The 18,115-nt window shown below is 42.3% G+C and overlaps 1 protein-coding gene across 1 annotated transcript in view; it reads right to left on the minus strand.

Moving 5' to 3' along the window:
• TAOK1 (TAO kinase 1) overlaps positions 1-18,115 on the minus strand; it is a 69,810-nt gene that overhangs the window by 35,101 nt on the left and 16,594 nt on the right. The window contains exons 2-3 of the mRNA XM_065647498.1: positions 6,727-6,953; positions 2,680-2,751 (exon numbers count right to left, since the gene is read on the minus strand). Of these exons, the coding sequence (XP_065503570.1) occupies positions 2,680-2,751; positions 6,727-6,858 (204 nt within the window). The 5' untranslated portion in view covers positions 6,859-6,953. The remainder of the gene's footprint in view (positions 1-2,679; positions 2,752-6,726; positions 6,954-18,115) is intronic.

Raw genomic sequence — 18,115 nt, forward strand, 5'->3', positions numbered from 1 at the left:
GCAAGTCCTGAAAAAGGCAGCAATCCTTTTTTAAGGGATAACATTTCTGTTGTCAAATCAAACACACATCCCAACCTGAAAGAGATGTGGACGATAAGAGTCCTTCAGCAGGACCAGCTGTCTCCCACTTAACTCTTGTAGACATATAGACCTAACCCTACTAGTAACTATATTACACTGGATGAGGCTCCATTTATCAGCCGCCAAATATCTGACTACATTCTTGATAATGTTTCTCCATTACTAGTTTAGTCTCTACAAGGACCAACTTAAAATGAGTCACCTATTAGATAAGGGAATGGCTCTGAAGGAGTGAAAGAATAAAAAGATAAAACAAACCCCAAGTTTATAGTAAGGGGAGCACTGTCAGTGCAGCTTTAAAGTACAGAAGAGGCCAAAATGTCATTTTCTAACGTGCGCCTAAACACTGTCATTGCTCCCCTCGGAGGAAAACACCAAATCCTCCCATTTGCTGCACATCCACCTACTCAGGCAAGAAAGGCAAAAGCTTCAAGTGCAACAGCAAACCTACGACTACCAGAAAAGATTTTCGAAAGCAAAGGCAGTACCTGAAACCATTTAAGTATGGAGACGTCAACACGACAATGTTGACGCTGAAAATGTTTTCGAGAAAGAGTATCAGTTCTGAAGTTAATCAGCGGTAGAGAAACCTCAGCCAACACCAACAGGCTCAAAAGGACCCGTTTTCCAGGTCCTGTTCTCCTCTCAGCACACACTCTTCAGGTGTCTGTATGGGGCTGGGATTTGTAGATGGACAGAGGTCCCATATATCCAAGTGCTTTGAAAAACATGTACAAAACCCAAATCTTCCACAATGAAAATTTTATGGTTAGAGAAACAAATTAAACCAGGGAACATGGTAGACACAAGCGAGGCAGCTGCCTGAGCATTTCCCAACACTAGAGACTTGGTGAGAACGGCACAAATGCAGCACCACCAACATAAACTCTCACACCGACACCTGCGTCCCAGGACACGAATGACTCGCGTGCCTTTTACCTTCAGCCTCAAAGGCTTTGAGGTACTAACCAATAAAAGCCAAACCAAGAAAGCACCACACTAAATTTCTATATTGGGAAGAGAGAGGTGATACATTAGTCAAGACATTCATGATTTCCTGTGCAAAAAAAAAGCCCCGAGATCCCATTAAGAGCACAGTACTACATATTTCAAAGGTTTTAAACTTATTTTTAGAATAAAAGATGTCCTTATTTTAGAGAATAATTGGTCCCACCAAGGGTAAAATCTTATTATGAAACCAAAGTAAATATAAATGATACCAGAATGCCCTTAATCAATTTTCTTCACATAGGCTAGAGCACAACTCTAGCAAACTTCTGAACAAAACAAATAAATATAGAAGTAAAATAGAAAGTGTTTTAATCCTGGTCTTATTACTTTCTTTAAAATACAGAAACATACGCATTGAAGACAAACAAAAGCTATTTCTGAAGCATGCACAGTTTGTTTCATTCATGTGAATAGCATATTTATAGCTCACAGTAATTAAAACAGTAGGACAAGTAGTAAGTACAAATTATTCTTTCTTCAGTACACAGTTAAACAAGTCACCGCAGTGACAAAATAGAAACACGCATCGCAAATTTAACTATGAAGCTGGAATTTGGGACTGCTGGAGAGACACTGCCACCTCTGCCTCCCACACAGACACACACAGAATGGAAGGAATAGTTCAGCTCCTGGCAGCGCCGATGATCAATACACAAAAGGCACAGAAAGCAGCGAGCTGTTAGTCAAACTCATCGGAGCAGGACTGCTCCTGAGACTGGAATACAGAGAACGGAGGGAGGGAACCGTAAATGACTTGAACAACACGGTTACAATAAATACTTCTGTTGAAAAATCATGCCGCGATTTGACGGATGTCGTTTACCAGAAATAACAGCGACTCGGCTGTTCATGTCACGGTGGGCTTCTCAAGAAGCTGTATTAGCACTTAAACATTTGAAGTATAAAATCAATTATCTCTGTTAAGCGTCCTAGGGAAAAACCACACATCTGGGGTGGCCATGAAAACACTTAACATTTAAATCTCAGCGGCCTACTTTTACAGACCTCTCTGCAAAGGCTGCCTTAATCCCCTGCTCTGGCAGTTCTGCCGTAATTATGCTGCTGTTCAGATTTTCACACTCATTCATTCACTGCTGGTTTGCTTTTGTTTTAGCTCCTCATCAGCACAGTCAGGCCAAAGGAGGATGCATTCTGCTTTACGACTTTTATCAGCAAGATTCCCTCTCAGTCATTCACTACTGCATCCACTGCTATTATTCTTTTGCCCACTAAGCAACATGGTTATTTTAAAAGGTATTTAGAATTGAATGTTTAAGGGCAACAAGACATTCTAACATACAAACCTACCATTTTAAATTTTATTTTCTGCTCTCTACACATTTATGTGGTCCCATAAAAGAGCCCTTTGTGCCCAGAAGCAATGAGTCCCACCCATCTTCTCCAGGAGCAGATTAGGCAGAAATACACTGTGAACAATAAACCAATTTGTTTTGTTTACATAGCCCCCTCATTCGCCTTTACAGTTAGAGGAAAATTTCTCCTGCTGTAACCCAGGTTAATTAAAATCATCCCATATAGCAAATATTTGCAACGGTCAAGAATTAATATGCAACATGTTCTACATACCTCGTTGGACTGCTTCCCACTATATGACATTTTCTTGATGGCCACCACTTCATTGGTGCGCACATCACGTGCCTGGAACATGAAAACATGATGCATCAGTTTCTTCAGATCATGATTTCCCAGAAGATGTAAACCAAACATACAATGAAGCAATGAAAAAAAAATCTTTCTCCCTTAACTTTCACAGAGAGTTAGTATCTTCCAAGGGGTCTGACTCCTGCATCTATTAGAAATTTCCTTCTGAAGTTCAAGATCACCTCCTGTTTGTGAGACAAGGTACGACAATTTTCCACGCTCGGCATTCGGTAAGGTTCTGCAGGAGCTGAATGCTGTCAGTTTTAAACTAAAAATCACAGCTTATAAAAGCAGCTCTGATTCAAGGAGAACAGATTTTTCCCTACATCGACTTCTCTCCCTGCCCAGGTCCATTCCAGACCAAACCCCTTTGCTCCATTCCGAACACAAGCAAAGATGCTACAGGATGCGCAGGAGATACAACTCCAGACACAGGCAGTTTTCTCCCCAGTGCTCCCACAAACTACCTGCTGTGTTTTCAAGGAAAGCAGATGATACAGAGATGGCAGCAACCTAAGGGACCCATCTTCACGTTCCCATTCAGATTTTCACTTTCTCAGTCCAAATAATATGATTATTTACACTGCACAATAAATGTACGTGGTTTTTCACACTTCCTGACTTCGGACAGCAACAATTCAAGGTAAGACTAGACAAGAAGTTTTGTTTCATTCAGCACCAAAGCGAGGGCTCATTGACCCTCCAGGAAAGATGCTCCATCAAGATCCCGGCCTCTCCTCTCCTAAGGATTTCAGCACCACAGGGATGAGGTGGAAGAAAAGACCTCTGAGTCTCTCTCGGACTCGGATACAAAGTCAAAGGATATAAATCAAAATAACATGCATCACAGCATTCACTGATGACAACGCCGATTTTTAATACATTTGGATGATCAAGCACAGCCTATCAGAACATGGCTTAATGAAGTACTGGGACTCTGCCTTTTGTAAAAAGGTTTTTCAGTTGTGTTTTAATTCTGTTGTTCATTAAAAAGAGATTCCCAGAATTCCCTGTCAGTCCTTATTTCAACCAGTTATGATAAGATTGAACCAATACTATTTTTAGCTTTCTTTCTGTTTGAGAGAATCCTTCCTACTGTCTCACTGATATCGCAGTCCCGCTAAGGTTGGGGGACGCCGGCTATTTTTGGTTTTTGAGACAAAGAAGGAAGAATAAAATTCTACCTTGTAGATCTTTACTAATTAGAGTCGATCTCTGAAACATTCAAAATCAGTGAAGAATTGCAATAAAACAGGCAAATACTATAGCAGAGCAGAAGGAACACAGCTCTAACAAAAGCGAGTGGGTTATTCTTCAGCTCCATCTGCAGCGTTCCAGTGCAGCAGGTTTCCTGTGTCAAACCAAAGCTATTATTACACTGCAGAGCAGGGTAAGGATAATACTAAAGTGATTCAGAGGTGCCAGACTTGCAGTTTCTAAGAAACTAAAACCATGAGGTGAACCAGCATAATTTATGTCAATTATGAAATGAAAAAAAAAAACCCAAAACAAAACAACGAAAAAAACCCCCAAAAATCCCCAAACCCAAACAACAAAACACAAACTTTCTGCCACTGCAGGATGTAACAAAGAAAGAGACAAGAGTGAACACTCTTAGCCAGTTATCATGTAATATAAATATAATAAATATATCACCCCTTCTTGGGATCATCGCTAAAAAGTAGGTACAACTAACAACGGAAGACTAAACTGCATTTTAAAAAAGGCATGGGGAAATTTGAAGAATATATGGGGTTTTCTACTCCCACATCTATTTATAATCAACATTTTTGGTCTAGGCTGTACACGATGAAAGCAGCCTGGTGGTGGGGTGCCATGTATGAGAAAACCCCAGCGAGCACCCCCCCGATTGCGTTTGCCCAACACCGACAGCCCTTCACTGCTACCGTGGGGCTGGGAAAGAACCATCACACCTGACAGCCCATGAACGTGAAAAATCACAGAGTTTCACTTGCTTTTTCAGTTTCCTTGTGATCTTGAATAATTGAAAGAAGACGGTTCCCAGACAGAAGCCATGAGGATGTTAGGAGGCTGGCTAACCTAAGACATCTAAATGAACAAGGCTCGTTTATGGCAGACATTTCTGCAGATATATCCAGCTTTCCTCTGAAAACTCCACACAAAGGATCGGCATCTGGTGACCAGAGTAACTTTGGCAGCGCTTCCAGCAAAGCGTGAGCAAAGAAAAGGTGGGGTATGTCATCAGCTTTGGCAATGTGCTTTTAAGCAGTTACTAACTCCAATCCAATATTACATTGATCAGAGAAAGTTTAATTGTTTGCATTAGCAGAATTGAAATCTTGTTAAAGAAACTTATGAGAAAAATTTTCCCTAGCTTTACAGAGGAATAGATGACACAAGACGTACACTAGTCTACTTCAGTTTTTTGCGCTTATTTAATTTATGTTAAATTTCTCTCTCCATGTTGTCTTTCTCATCTTTTGGGCTTGTTTGAGGTATTGAGGACCTTACATGAAACAGTTTCAGATTCAAGATCTTAGACCTGCTACTAGTAAAAACATATCATAATACAACATAAAACTTAGAGGTTGAAACTTCATAACACAGAAATAGCAACAGAGTATCATCTTTGTTGGAAACTCTCTCTTACTTGACAAAAATAAAGCCCCCAAATGGGCTGGAGTAGTGCGATGCGCTGCTTACTCTTCTATTTTTGCAAGTGCCAAATTAGATGTACTTTCTGTCAAAACAGCACAATCCAAACACCATCAAATAATCACACTCTTCAGTGAATAAACACCGACCTATAATGAATTGGTAGTGAAAAATGGCAGGGAAAAATAAAAAGAAGGGCCTAGAAATTAATGACCTCTTACTTTTGATCTCCTTGCAGAAGGAAGCTGGTAACAGGCAATCAGCCCTTATCGCAACTACAAATTCAGGCAGTCTGCAAATGCCACGGGGGCAGCTTCTTGATAGCGTTTGGGAAGATTTGTCAGTTCCCTCCTTTTATACCCAACTCTTTAACCAAAGTGAGTAAATGAGATGAAGTAAAGGCCGCAGGTGAGTAAATTGCGTTAGAAAACACATCCTCCCCCAGATCTGTTCCCAGACAGCGGAGGCTCATAGTTTTAAGCAGGGAACAAAATTAAGAAGCTTTTCCTAATTAGTTCATCTGTGCTGCATTAAATTTGTGCTGGAAGGTTCCCAACGTGGTCTGCTGCAATTATTAACAATGAATAGGCATCTCATAAAATACTGACACAAATGGTTTTCTGAAGAAAAATTGGCAGGTTTGGCCACACCTCCTATAATTATAAATGCGAAAAGGTTTTCTGAGGAAAATGGTTTTTTAATGAAGGTCTCGCAGTTTGCACCTTGGTTACCAGGAGACATCCCACCGCTGGGTGAGCCTGGGAAAATCCTGCTGTCCGGACCTTCATGTCGGGTAAGTTTTATGCAGATGTTCTTGCCTGCAGTGGGGAAGGATGTGACAGGACAAATGACAATAAAAGCACCAACATTCAGGTGTCAAACAAAGAATGGCTTTAAGGGAGCCTGGGGGTATGCAGGAAGCCAGAGAACTCAATTTCTCTCAAGGGACGAGAGATTCTAAGGAGACTGAGGGATTCTAAGGAGACCGTGAGACCAAGAGAACTGCATTGCCAGTCAGAATTGATGGAGCAGAAATCCATGTTTTAATTTGCAGATAAATCCCTGCTTGCAGCATAATGATGCACCTAAAAGCAGTAGGCAAGGGCCACATTTCCAATTTTTCTCTTCAGTTTGCATGCAAACACCTTACAGATAGTGTGACTCTGTTAATGGACTGAGACTGTACAGACACACAAGAAAACACTTCTGACCCAAACAGCACATTAAAAGATTCACAGTAGTTTCTGTTCCTCGGTATGTTCAAAAAAGCCTACGTCCACAGTTTAAAGGTGAAAAGAGACACAGCTAAAATTCAGAAGTCACGGAACTACTTACAAAATAAACTGCTCCGAAGCTTCCATGGCCAATCTCTCGGAGATCTGTGAAGAGCTTTTCTGGATCTTCTTTGAAGAAGAGCTCTGCGATTTCTGGGTCCTTCAGGCTGCCCGCTCGGCTGGTTGATGGCATCCTGCTGGGCAGAGAGCCGACCGACTATCTGGGTTTAAAGTGCTGCCTCAACCCTTGGTTCATCTGTATGAATGGAGCCTCTTCAGCATGGATTACTGCAAGAAAAAGATTGCAATCCTTCACTGATTATCCTCTTCTCAAAGAGCTAGAAACAAAGCTACAGCTTCCACTTCCTCCAGAGCAAGGATCCCTGTTGCGTGAAGCGACACAACCTGTCTGCTGGGATAATGTCACCATCCTGCTGTGACTGCGGCCAAGCATTGCTACAGAACACAAACCAAAAATCAAGGCGCTAAATGAGCCCCATTCCGTGCTCCAGCCTCTGCGCAGTCACCTGCGGAGCGGTCAGCAGAACCTCTCTGACCTGCAGCGATAACCCGTTTGGCACCAGCGAGCCCATTTTACCTTGATATCTCCCTCTGAAGAGTACCGTTCGGATTTTGCAAAGTGGAAGACACAATTGCATATATATATATATATATGTGTGTGTAATGATCTTTGCAAGAGAAGATACATGGTACACATGTGTGGTGTATGAACCACCACTGCCATTTACACCTTTTAAATTCAGCTCAGTACCTTTTTCTTCTAAAGTTGTACTGAAGTTAAGAAGCAGCCAGTGATCAACTTATTTCAGCATGCACGCAAAAACCTTTCTAAAACTTCTCCTTCCACAAGTAAATAACTCATGGTCCTTTTTGTTTGCTTGTCTTATCTAAATTCATGATCTCTACCTTAAATTGCCTGCTCTTCAGAGTTCTATTTTGCAACCCCCTTCTTTAGAGGAACAGCATCCAGAACCCACTTCCACACACGACACAAGTCCTTCTATCCTGCTCAAGCAGAGGCAAACATACATTTTAATTGCAATAACACTCGATACAGCCTTCTACAGTAGCCCATTGGCAAACACTTTCTTCAGAGGAACCTGCAACTTCAGCCGCCACAGGGAATGTATAAAACCTTATCTGCGTGCACTGTGCGTTCGCTTTCATTTACTCAAAGTGTGTCTTGGAATCTATCCAGAATAAAAGTATTTTGAGTTGTGCTAAAATCTTACTGTATCTTTACAACAGGTGAAGCCAAACGACTATTACAATTAAAACACACTTCTTTTTTTCCCTCGTAAAGGAAGAGCCTGCCTATTCAGATTTCCTCTCAATTCCCTGTAAATTTTCACCAATAAAAACAATTCTGTGTTGCCGGCAAACAGCTAACCACACAGCTCACTTCTTTCCAAAAATCCTTGTCTGGTCAAGACTAGTGCTTTTTTAATTTGTATTTCTTATCCCCCCTTTACAAAAAAAGTTTTACATCTTCATAATCAAGGAGGAAAAAAAAAAAAAGACGATAAACCTGAGTTTAACCAATGTATCAGAAGGCCCTGTCCATGTCTCCGTCTTTTGTGGACACTATAAACTCTACCTTTCTCCAAGCCTCTAGACCATCAATGAATCATTTGTTTTCCCCTCCCTGCGGAGCAATTCCTGCAAGAATGGAAAAAGATCCTCCTGCATGTTTCTGCTCAGTGGTGCTCGCCTCTAGACAGCTCCTGTGTGTGCAAGTGCCTCCGACCGCCCGCTCCTCCGGAGCTCAAACAACCGCGGCATCGCTCCACGGAGAGCGCGATGATGCGAGAGGCAGCCAGGACATACCTGGTTGTGAAGCCTGCAAGAGCCTCCAGTTTTTCTGATGAAGACGTGTGTGGGAGAGAGAACATAGGGAAGTGAAGTCCAGCATTTCATAGCTTTCCTCCAAGCAGGCAGCATTCAGAAAGATTTATAATGCAACCCAAGATGTGTTTCCATGATAGCCCGCTCTCAGGGGCTATGGAAAAAATGACATTCAAATCCCAGTGGTGGACCAAGTAGAAAAACATATATATATATATATACACACACAAATATATATACATATAGAGAAAACACGCAGCTATTCACAAGTGCTGTACTGCGCTCATGAGCATGTACATGCACATTTTGTATCGATGCAGGAGCCTTCAAAGCACCAGCGCACGACACACCAGCTGCCAACGGAGCCAAGATGCACAGAACACGACTGCGATATCTCCACCTTCCGTTGCATAACGCAGTAACTAACACCGTGTGGGAAGGGAAATAATTAGCTTCAATTCAGCCCGTACCTGAAGCATGCTATGTTTATGAAGACTGGAAGAAAAGTTGGGGATTTTTGTTATTTTTCTTTCTTTTCTTTCAAGTGAGCCAACAATATTCCACTTGATTCCAGCTCTAACAAGCACATAACACTGAAAAACAACTGTTTCACATTTACAGCCCCCAACGAAACAATAGACAAAAAGCATCAGTCAGAAAAGCGCGAGAAAGGAGCTGGGGGAAGGGAGCTGATAACCAGAGCACACTCAGTATTATTGAAGGAATGTTTCTTGGATCGACGGTAATGATGTCATGTTCCATCTTTTAAGAAGCATCAGATTCTTACAAAAAGGACATTGTTGTTCCAAAGCAACTGCTGCAATCCCAGAATGCCCTTTTCCCTACATCTGTTAGTCAGAGGGGCTCGGCTTGGATAAACCTGCTAATATGGCCCAACGTCACGTGTGGCCGGAGCGAGCCTGCGTGCAAGAGCCGGGCTGGGGAGCAAACCCCGCGCGCAGCTCAGATGGATTACGGCCTTTTCCCCCTCCCCGCTTACCCCCCGATGCCAAACCCGCCACCAGACTCGTTCCTGGCGGCGTTTCGGAGCGCGGCTCTGCAATGTCACCAACCGGCAACACTTTTTACCGCTGCTAAAAGTCTTACCAGGCTCATCGACAACACGCAGGAGTGGAACACGACCGGGTACCGCGAACAGCACAGCAGAACTCATCTGCTGTGATACACCTGGAAACACAGCCTTTTCCCCTTCAAACCTCAGAGCATCGAGGCAAATTTAATTTATCTGTACTCTTAGAAATAATTGCTGCTTTGAAATGCACGAGAATAAAAACATTAAGTATTAAAACCTATTTAACAGAACAGTCACAAATGTGTACGTGACGCTATGCTTATCATTTGATCTGCTTAGATGGAACAATAAAATACATTAATGTAAATGCCATCCATAAAGAAAGCTTTACACAGTCTCACTTTAAAAAGTGCTCCCATTTTTTATGGATGCTACAATATTAAATTCCCTCGGTTGTCTTTTCACCCAGACAACACGCGCAGCCAAGATGTTCTGCCTCCTGCCTCACAACAATGACACCTGAACACTTTGGGGAAATGGAAGAGAAGTTAGAAGAAGTGGCATTCAATGTCGTTATTGCATTATTTTAAATGTATTAAAAATACAGACGAGTTAAGATTATAAAAAAACCTCTGCAATTAAACTGCACGGAAAATTAAATCATATACCAGCAAGCAGCTGGTTTTCTAAATTACGGTCAAGTTGCACTTGCGTATCTTACATTCTTGCACCGATGGAGTCTCATTGCTACAGGTTATTTGGCTGGGTGCAGCTGTACTGTTAAACACCATTGTTCCCAGGGGATGGGACTGGTCATCTCACCTCAGCTCCATCAGGTCGCCGGATCCTGGTTGTGGCCAAGGGACAGGCCCTGCGAAGGGGACACGTCACCCTCTGCCTGTGCCCGTCTCTGCTGGGTGAGCACACAGCCTACCTACAAAGCACCTTGCAGGCTGCTAAAATTAGATAAAATAAATGCCACATTTTTTTCCTAGCTGTCACTCATACAGAAAGAGAATATTGCATTGCATAAATACAACTACCGGTAACTAGATCAATTGCATAAATACAACTACTGGTACTTAGACCTATGAGGTGATGTAGGAATATGAAAAAGATTCAAAATAAACCAAGGAATGAGCAAAGCACAAGACTGCATCAACCATTTCCGTGTAGCAGGCTGAACTAACTACTTTTAGTTAGTGGCTACGATTTAATAGCGCAAATTACACCGATTCCAGGCCAAAACGTTTTATCAAATTACTTTCATCTGAACAACTACCGGTTAGTAGAAACCTCATGCACACATCCACAAAAGTCTACGAGTCAATCAGACATTACAGTCCCTGTAATGACAGCTGCATTCAGTGTACACACCTTGAATCACTGACAGGAGCAAGCCGAAGACGAGGACTGGGTAGGACCTGATCTCTCCGCAGTTTTCCGCCTCCCTGCCGTGTCACCTCCGGCTCCAGGAGGACCCAGCCCTGTGACGAACCACCCCGGGATCCTGCAGAGCACAACGAGCAAAGCTCCCAACGCTCAGCTGCCATATTTAAAGTGCATATTTAAGCTTTATGCTACAGAGACCTCAGAGAAATTAAAATCTGTCCAGAGTAAAATACCTGATGGCTGTCGGTGTCATCGACAACCGTTTTCATGTGGCAGTGTACTTAACCTTCCCTGCAAAACTGAGATTTCCACCTATCCATCGTGTTATTTCTCAAGTTCACATCCAGAGCAAACCACTGACCCGCGACAGTGACCAGAAGGTTATCAGGTTACACTCAACATGAGCGCATCAAAGCATCTGTAGCTCCTTAAGACGGCTCAAAAGTTTGTGGAAACCAAAATGTGACAGTTACCATATAGGCTTGCTTGTAGAATATTAGCATTAAAAAGCAGCGCACTTCATCTGTACAAATGAAGTTTCCAGGAATCAACATATTCAACATTCTTCAGCTTCAAAAAAATGCCCTGGCAACCCACAAAGTGCTGCAGATGTTCCTTAAAACCTCTCTTAACCCAGGTTCTGGCCCACCTAGTTGACTCTTTTTTCCTCTTCTGACAAAAGCTGAGCAAGTCTTGCATCGCACGCGGGAAGACGAGTGACTCTCCGCTCACAGCAGAAGGCGAAAGTTTCCTCCAACAGCTAAAAATCCGCTTCCCGTCCGTGCTCAATTACACCGCGGCAGATGGTACCGAGACAGTTGTATTCTAGGTGACTATCACAATGGAAAGCCGACTGGCATCTCCAAGCCTCTCAGAACGAACAGCAATTTTAGTCACTCGATTCATATGGAGCCACATACCACAGACCACTTGCGTACTTGGGTAAGCTTCTCCCACCAAGCTAACAACATGTTACTTTTTCTCCTCCTACCTCTGCAATTTGGAAATCTTCCTAGAGTGGTAATTAAGGGGGAAAAAAAATATTCCAGAAATGAAATAAGAAAAACCTGGAGATTCAGCAAGTGGCATTTAGCTGCTTCTGTGCCCTGCAAAAAGGGCAAAAAGGCACTTGGGGACCATCTCCCTTGGGATCCTGCTAACTTACTTTTCCCACTTACTAGTGAGCTACAACTCAGACTAAAAAACGCTGACTTAAAATCTTAAAATCACTCTTTTTTGTACACTTGTTCCCCCCACTGGATCCACTAGGACTATCTGTCATGAAGGAAAAGGGAGGTGCAGATGAACGGCATTCTACAAGACACTGTTAGAAAAACATTTAATATTCAGAAAAAACCCCAAAGTGCTGCCACAAAACTGATTAAAAAAGGAAACCATCCTGAAACAGTGCCAGCCACGAGAACAAAGACACGTGGAATGGGCTGAGAAAACTGGATTGTGGAAAGCAATTGCAGACCACGGGAAGCCCCATTGAGATGTTGCTCTTTTCCGCGCTGCTTTTCAGTCTCGAGCTTCTGTCCGCGAGATGCTCCTCTGCTTTCTGCCAGTCCCCAGGGGAAGGGAGGAACAAGAGCGGCCTGTCCCCGAGGCAGGAGCCCCTTCTGCTGCCAAAGCCTGAAGCACGGGGGATCTTAGAGACATGCTGGACCCTTCCATACCTTGCGTTGTGCCAGCACGGAGCATTCGGTGTGGTCTCCAACCCCACGTAGAGCTGTGTGACAACCCTGCTGGCTGCACATGAACGGAGATCCTCCCCACAGCAGTTCACAACAGAATGCTCAACAAATGCTGTCCCTTTTGTATCTTTCACATTCCCTCCTCTGTGTGTTTCTAGAAGGAACAGACTAGAAGGATAAGATGAATCTGCACCTGGATATTGTGGTGAATTCTGGCAGATTTTTGTCTGTGTGAGAACCTCTGTTCAAACCGGCTTTTCTTCCCCCAAAACGGTCAATTCTTCTTCACCTGACAAAGCGCAACCCTACCATTCCAGTAAGATTCCTTTTTCAATGTCTTTTAAAACGATTTTTGAGGAATGGTTCTACCCTGGAAAAATCTCTTTGCAGATTATTTTCTTCTTTCTTTCTCTGCTTCTCCACCTGTATTTTCTCTTGTATTATACTTCTTCACAGAATAGCCTTAGGAAGACACTTTTATGTTAGAGTACTGCTTGCATTTCCTATACACGCACTTGCAGACTGTGTGGCTTACTTTGATTTCCTCTCAAGATTCTGACACTAAAATGTCCATCATCAGCTCCCAGTTCTGCTGGGTGTTTGCTTTCCAGGAATGCCACCAGCAAAAGGGCCGGAAAGCAACGTTTCCCGAACCCCTGTTGACAAGCCCAGGATCTGTGTTTCTGGGTTGGGCTGGGTGTAAATGTTTGTTAGGCAGATCCACATCAGCAGTAAAGCCAACAGGGCAATAATTATCCTGTGCTTTCCACTTAAAACACAAAGGAAACAGTTTTCTGTATTTCTGATTATTTCTACAATCTTTCAAGTTTTCCAAGTAGTGGAAAAGATAACTCTGTGTAAACCTGTTCCTGTGTAAAAGACAGATATTCTGAGCAAACTAAATATATTTTGACAAATTACATATGCCAGTTCTAAACAAACATGAACATACCCAACACTAACAGTACTCCCGAAAACACTAGTTTTGTTAACTGGCAAGTTTTGCAACGTCACTCACTTGAGAAACACCAAATTTACCACTGAGTCTACCACATCACACAAATAAAAGACATTACTGATGCACCTGAAAGAAAAATTAATGCCAAGATGCATCCTGTATTTTTTTCTCCTACTTGAAACAAAACATCCCATGGGATCACAAGTTAGACCTACAGAATAGCTGAAGAACAGCCAACATTCATTTCTCAAAGACCAATGTCATGAACATTCAAGAAGCGCGAACCGTACCCTGCCATATTCAACACTAACATCTCCCGAATGTCTTCGCTTGTGATAGTTCTGGTACATTTATTAAGAAGGTCAGCTCTAAATTTAGTAATTCCTTAGGCTAGCAAAGCTATGAGGAAGGCAACTGGAAAAAATGAAATCTTCTGTCCCCCTTCTTTTGCAATTAATTAAGTTCATAGTTGTTGCCAAGTCTTTACTATGTGAAGCACAGCATTAATGCACATTCTGTGACTAAATCATCTACAACTTCAGGACTAAAGAGCGTACGTTACAACGATTCCGGTGCAGGACATGCTGTGCTGGCAGCACACCGGCCAGGAAGAGGTTAATGAGCAGCCAGCTGATGAGTCAATTAAGTCTAGAGGCCAAAATACTGGGAAACTCCTGCTGCCCATTAAAAAAAATTAAAAATATTAGTCAGATATCCTAATGGGACTTGAATCTAAAAAACCCTTTTCTTGACCCCTAAGCCATTTTGGCCCAGAATAATGAATATAGTAAGTGTAAGCAAATTAGCTATTTTAGATTAAGCATAAATAACTCAGAAATAAGCCACTAAACTCACAATATAGATAATTACTCTTGAGAAAAGAAGTAATTAAAAGTAGTGGTATCACACACAGTTTTAGAAAGGTGGTCTGAAAGGAAGTAATTTAAAGTCTTTCTGACCAATAAGTAGGAAAAAAACCCCAAGTTTAAATAGAGCTTGGAACAGAATTCACTGGGGTGCAGGAGAACACAAGGATACACATCCAGCCCAATATGTCCAACCCTCCCCAGGCCACAGCTCAGACTCTTATTTGAGCAAGTGAACCTGGCGAAACTGAAGCTGGTAGGAAGAACCTAAGGTAGAAAATAAAGTCAAATACAAATTAAAAAATCCAAGAGAAAGATACTGTGGGAATAATGTTAGAAGCCAAGGTGTGACAGCAAGAAGCCGCGGGCGGTCACCCAGCCTGCTCCACTGCTGCGTTGGAAAAAAGCCACGCAGGAGAGCACGGGGAAACAGGTAAATTATCTGCACACAGATGATGAGCAGGTGTATGGTACGGTGCTGTCACAGACCGTACATCAAGAAAGCTGGTCCTTCAATAAACTCATAAGTTAAACACCACTGACCTGTGGAGATGAGTAAGTAGCTGCCCTGAATCTGACGTAGCTCCAGTGACGTTTACTTTTGTCACAACTGTCTCCTTCCAACAGCTGCTGCTCCACAGAAGCTCCTCACAAGGGCTGCAGCCGAATTGGAGAATTAATTGAACTAATAATTAGTAGAAGTAACATGCTAATCGCTCGGTGACTGTGATACACCAAGAACTAACAAGCCAAACATTTATGCACCAGACTATGTGTCATTAAAATAACAGAACAACTCAAAAGGATATTAAAAAAGAAGTGGGCAGTCTTGTATACAAAATTAGTATGAGTATCAATTAGTCATAGGTGGAGAACAGAAACATCACCTCTGAACCCTGAGCTGAAATACTGATACAAAACTGGAAAAAAGCAAGAGGTCAGATACATAATTACATGTTTTCAGCAAGGGAAAAGGCCTTTGCAACCAGAATGACCACGGATACTGCGCGGAACCTGCATAATATTTGCATTTAAGATCTGGAACAGGAGGGAAAGGAACATGACAAGTTTTATTGAGGGCAGTTGACAGTACCAGAAAGCACACAGGAACCTTAAAAAATAACGTGAGCGAACAAGAAGGCACAAGATGAAAGCTCAAAAAAGTAAAGAATGATCAAGCACATACCTACTCTTAAACTAAACATAACTCAGAGTTGAGTCTTGTGCAGACAGCTCAATTAAATAATTGCATAGTTATACAATGACAGAGTTTTAAAACAAAACAAATGACATGAATCAATTAGGAAAATATAGAATTTCTGACAATACATTAACGAAATCTCTGCCATGGTCTGCTCCTGGCTATTATTCTTCACTCATATCTAGCAATAAAATGAAAGTACAGTACAAAAAGACCTCAGAAATAAGAAGTCATTAATGCCTGAGAAGACAAGCTAAGCTTGAAAAGGTGTAAGAGTTCCAAATCCTACATAAGAAGGCCATCTCAGGTGCTCAGACTCCAAGAACATGAGGAGAGTCCATAAGATGTAAGAGCAGCATACATGTAACAGAGTGAAGGAATTCAACCAAACGAGCTATAAAGAGCAAAATTAATCTGCAGAAATTACTGCAACATACTGAGCCCGAGAGACACAAACATTGGTGTTTAAACTAAACATGTGCAGGAGTCAGAACATCCCCAGACAGGTCAGGTAAGGTTATCCTGAGCGCTCCTGGCACTTCTGCTGAAACATCCCGTTGCTGCGGCTGCCAGAAACAGGAGACAGGACCAGACAGGCGATGCGTTAGATTCTGGATGACAATTTTTATATTGCTATTCTTCTAGGGTCAAACAAGCATCATCGAAAAACACTTTGCCATGAAAAAGGTCAATTTTGTTTAACATGGGAGTTTATTTTATAAACTGTTATTATAATAAACAGAAAAAAGATTTATTGAACAACTGCACAGGAATAATGAGAAAGTACCTTACTAGGTTGTGGCAAGGTGCATGATATATGATGGATCTTCATCACTGGATAAATGCTGGTCAGGAACACATGATCAGGGAAAGACTATTTGGTTCCTTGCGAAGGAGCACACAGAAAGACACATCAGCAGCTCCGCAAGGGTACGTGGCTGCTTACGTGAATTTGCAACTTAAAGCAGGTTCAAAAAGGGGTTGAAATATATTTCAGCATCAGAAGAGTTTAAAACCTTCTATAACCATTAAATCTATTCTACCAGATTATCTGTACCCATAAACGGAGTAACTTTACTGAGCAATTATTTCACGCATTTCTAGAGCCCATGAGCATCTCCTTTCCTGCTGGAATTCCCCAAACTCAGGGCAATTTGTCCAGTTTTACTGAAGCTCAGGTTGAGTATTTAGTTTTCCTGTCTCCACATGACTGAGCAGAACAATTTCTTAAACAGCACGCAGCAACGGGATGAGTCAAATAACCAAAAGCAAACAACAAATAAAAAAACACCTTTTTCACTATGTTACCTACTTGAAGAAATGCTTCTCCAGTGGGTTCTGCGAGGTCTAGATTACTTCTCTTTATGCCTCCCACTTCAAACAAAAAATAGTTTTCAGTGTGTATTAAGGTAACAAGCACACCCTTTTAATTTGATGCCTTTTATCTGCTTTTATGGGGAAAATGCTCATTTCAACTAATACACAAAACAATTTAGGTAGCAGTGGTTCAGACACCAAATACGTCTCAATTGGATAGTTACCATCATAGGACTGAGGGTCCTCTCAAGTCCTGTTCCTGCTATTTTAAGCAACTATATAATAGAACTCAATCATCAAATAATAACCAACTCCCAAGAACTTCTCAAAGCCACTACTCTGATTACAAGGCTGCTCCAGAAACCCACTCCTATTATGATTAGGAACCAATTTAAGATTAAGACCTGATTAAGGCTGATTTACAGTTTGTATTTACTTGTCAGTTCGCACTGATCTACTCTTTTGCCCATACTGTCCTTAAAAGTTTAAACAGTTTTCTTCCCTTTTCAATATTAAGGGATAAACACAAGTAGAGAGATACAATATATGTCTTTTTAGCTGAAAAAAGGGATGGGACAAGAAGCGTGTGAGAACCACTGTCCTCTCCATTCCCCTGCCAGCAGCTGGTCCGCTTTGCCTCCCGACACTCCCCGGGATGCTCTTGCTCCCCATCACCTTCCCCGACTGCCACAGCTGAGCAAAATGTTGCTGCTGTAAGGAAAGTAACAGCTTCTGGCAAAGCCTTAAAACCAGGTTATCAGCTACACTGCCCAAAATCTGTCCTCCATCCAAGGGGACGGCGGATGCAGGGCCGAGCGCATCCCACGTGCTCGTGGTCCCGCCCTTCCAGGTGGGAACACAGAGACCTCCCCGTCCTGGCACGTGGTCTGTTTACCCAGGAATTCTGGGCACATCCGCTGAAATCCCATAAACCTGGAAGATTTATTGTAGAAGCTCTGACATCACTTTCGCACAGCAACAGACATCCCGGCAGCGAGGGACAAGACTGAAGCAGAAGTTTCCTCTCCTGCTTCCCAGATTCAGGCAGTCACCGGTCTGCGTGCTACATCACAGCTGTTCCATTTGCTGACATCTTATCTCCTATGTACTTATATACCCA

This window comes from Caloenas nicobarica, chromosome 17 (genome assembly GCF_036013445.1).
Source record: "Caloenas nicobarica isolate bCalNic1 chromosome 17, bCalNic1.hap1, whole genome shotgun sequence".
NCBI classification, from domain to species: Eukaryota; Metazoa; Chordata; class Aves; order Columbiformes; family Columbidae; genus Caloenas; species Caloenas nicobarica.